At 48.5% G+C, this 3,458-nt stretch overlaps 1 protein-coding gene across 1 annotated transcript in view; it reads left to right on the top strand.

The window, feature by feature from the left end:
* FAM168A (family with sequence similarity 168 member A) overlaps positions 1-3,010 on the top strand; it is a gene marked incomplete at its 5' end in the record, with an annotated part of 34,045 nt that extends 31,035 nt beyond the window's left edge. Inside the window, 2 exons of the mRNA XM_014956648.1 lie at positions 1,141-1,271; positions 2,906-3,010. Coding sequence (XP_014812134.1) covers positions 1,141-1,253 — 113 coding nt within the window. The remainder of the gene's footprint in view (positions 1-1,140; positions 1,272-2,905) is intronic.
* Positions 3,011-3,458: the final 448 nt, after the last annotated feature.

The following is a 3,458-nucleotide window of genomic DNA, read 5'->3' on the forward strand; positions in this document are numbered from 1 at the left end:
ATATTCAAGGAGAGGCTCGACGAGGCCCTGGGCAACCTGGTCTAGTTGGGGGTGTCCCTGCTGACTGCGGGGAGGTGGGACTAGATGACTTTTGGAGGTCCCTTCTGGCCTGGACAACTCTATGACTCTATAATGAACATGTGGGGGATGGTTTAAAATTTACTTAGTAGCATTTGTAGGGAGATACCTACAAATTGAGAGGACGGTTGCTTTGAGCACCCAATTACTCTCAGGACAAAGTTGTTTGGGGCTGTATTCTCCCTCCCTGAGTTTGCTGAAGGAATTGTGCAAATTCTCCCCTAAAATCCCTCTGTGTATCAGCTGCAGACTGAAAAAATTAAAGAGGCTGCACCGGCCAAGTCCTGCTGCTTCGTGGCTTGGAGGGGATCACTCCTGCTGCTGCATCCCAAAGCTCTCTGCTCTGTGGGTTTAAATGAAGCAGAAGAGCTCCACTGCCCTCTTAATTTTCCCTGGGAGGTCTGGGATTCTTTTCTCATCTCCTTTTGCAGCCCTCATCCCTTCCAGTTTGGTCCTTAAATGTTTCAGATCCCTGCAGTGATCTGCTGTTGGAATTTAGCCCGGTGCCTTCAGCAGGTGGAGGGTATCAGCAGGTTAGTGGGTAGTTCTGCTGCTGGTCTTTAGGGACAAGGAAAAATGGGAAAAAGGTGAGTTAAGGGCAAATAGTAGCATGGAAAATATGCTGCAGCATGGTTCAGGTTGGAAGGGACAGTAAAGACCATCCAGTTCCAACCCCCTGCCCAGCAGTTGGACATTGTCAAGGGTGGAAATTTTCATGCTTTAAGGGTTTTGGATGCATCATGCGCTTTCACGGAATCACAGAATGGTTCAGGTTGGAAAGAACCTTAAAGATCATCCAGTTCCAACCCCCCTGCCCTCGGCAGGGACACCTCCCACCAGACCAGGTTGCTCCAAGCCCCCTCCAACCTGCCCTTGAACCCCTCCAGGGATGGGGCAGCAGCAGCTTCTCAGGGCAACCTGGGCCAGGCTCTCACCACCCTCACACCAAAGAAGTTCTTCCCCACATCTCTCATCTCATCTCATCTCATCTCATCTCATCTCATCTCATCTCATCTCATCTCATCTCATCTCATATCTTCTCTCTCTCTGTTGCTGTTGCAGGAACCTTGTTGACCACCCCACAACACACCGCCATCGGAGCACATCCAGTTTCCGTGCCAACGTACAGGGCTCAAGGAACCCCCACCTACAGCTACGTACCTCCACACTGGTAATCCCACTGGCCAATTCATGTAAGTGCTGCCTTCGCGGGTCTTGCCCTTGCCCTTGGCCATTAATTAGCCACCCAGCACTGCCCCTGATCCTCTCCTTCCTCCAAAGCTGCTGAACCCCTTTATCTGGGTGATGCTTTGACTCCACATCTTGCTGCTCGGTGCATGCAAGGCTCTACCAGTGACCTCAGTGGCATCAAGTCACCCTGAGCGCAGTTGGACATTGTTGAGGGTGGAAATTTTCATGCTTTAAGGGCTTTGGATGCATCATGCGCTTTCACAGAATCACAGAATGGTTCAGGTTGGAAGGGACCTTAAAGACCATCTACTCCAACATCCCTTCCCTGGGCAGGGACACCTCCCACCAGACCAGGTTGCTCCAAGCCCCCTCCAACCTGGCCTTGAACCCCTCCAGGGATGGGGCAGCAGCAGCTTCTCAGGGCAACCTGGGCCAGGCTCTCACCACCCTCACACCAAAGAAGTTCTTCCCCACATCTCTCATCTCATCTCATCTCATCTCATCTCATCTCATCTCATCTCATCTCATCTCATCTCATCTCATATCTCCCCTCTTTCATTTTAAAACTGTTCCTCCTCGTCCTGTCCCTAAAATCCCTGATAAGGAGTCCCTCCCCACCTTTCATGTCACTCAAATATGGGGTTTTATTCCTGCTAAAATGTCGCTGGGATATTGTCCTGCTCATTGGCACCAGGATTACGTGCCTGCACCCCTCCAGCAGGATCCTGTCCTGCTCAGGATCCCAGAAATCCCGGCTGTTGGGGGATGCTTAAATCCCAAATGCATTGACTATACGTCTGCATGGGGTGCAGAGGAGAGAGCAGCCCAGTCTGATCACAGCATCACAGAATGATCTGGGGTTGGAAGGGACCTCTGGAGATCATCCAGTCCAACCCCCTGCCAGAGCAGGGCCACCCAGAGCAGGTCCCACAGGAACGTGTCCAGGTGGGGTTGGAATGTCTCCAGAGAAGGAGACTCCACCACCTCTCTGGGCAGCCTCTGCCAGGGCTCTGCCACCCTCACAGTGAAGAAGTTCCTCCTCATGGTGAGATGGAACTTCTTATGTTCAAGTTTATGCCCATTTCCTCTTGTCCTGTCCCTGGGCACCACTGAGAAGAATCTGGCCCCATCCTCCTGACACCCACCCTTGAAGGATTTAGAGGTGTTGATCAGATCCCCCCTCAGCCTTCTCTTCTCCAGACTAAACAGACCCAAGTCCCTCAGCCTTTCTTCATAAGAGAGATGCTCCAGGCCCCTCAGAATCTTTGCTGTCCCCTCTCCAGCAGTTCCCTGTCCTTCTGGAACTGGGGAGCCCAGAACTGGTCCCAGTGCTCCAGCTGGGGCCTCCCCAGGACAGAGCAGAGGGGCAGGATGACCTCCCTCCACCTGCTGCTCACACTCTTCCTGATGCCCCCCAGGATGCCCTTGGCCTTCTTGGCCACCAGGGCCCATTGCTGCCTCATGGTCACCCTGTTGTCCACCAGGACTCCCAAGGTCTTGCTCCTCAGAGCTGCTCTCCAGCAGGTCCCCCCCAACCTCTCCTGGTCCATGGGGTTATTCCTCCCCAGGTGCAGCACCCTGCACCTGCACCGCTTTCTTCTAACTCCTTATTTTGAATATCTTTGCTCTTTTCCAGATCCGGAGTCAAACATTGTATGCAACTACACAAGTCTTACATCTGGGCTGCGGCCGCTGTACTGCAGCACCTCGTCTGTTTGCAAGAACAAAAGAAAAAAAAAAACAAAAAAAAAGAAGAGGCAGAAGATTAGAAAAAGCAGCTTTTACAAAAACCCCTAAAGAATGCATAAAGGGACCCTTGCACTTTTTTTTTTTGTTGTTTTTTTTTTGTTTTTCTTTTTTTTTTTTTTTCTTTTTTTTTTTTTTTCTTTTTTTTTTTTTTTCTTTTTTTTTTTTTTTCTTTTTTTTTTTTTTTCTTTTTTTTTTTTTTTCTTTTTTTTTTTTTTTCTTTTTTTTTTTTTTTCTTTTTTTTTTTTTTTCTTTTTTTTTTTTTTTCTTTTTTTTTTTTTTTGCAAAAAAAAAAAAAAACAACAAAAAAAAAAAGTGCAAGGGTCACTTTATGCATTCTTTAGTGGTTTTTGTAAAAGCTGCTTTTTCTAATCTTCTGCCTCTTCTTTTTTTTTGTTTTTCTTTTTTTTTTTTTTTTTTTCCTCTCCCCCTTTCCTCCTCCC

This window comes from Calidris pugnax, unplaced genomic scaffold, assembly GCF_001431845.1.
Source record: "Calidris pugnax isolate Ruff unplaced genomic scaffold, ASM143184v1 scaffold275, whole genome shotgun sequence".
NCBI lineage: Eukaryota > Metazoa > Chordata > Aves > Charadriiformes > Scolopacidae > Calidris > Calidris pugnax.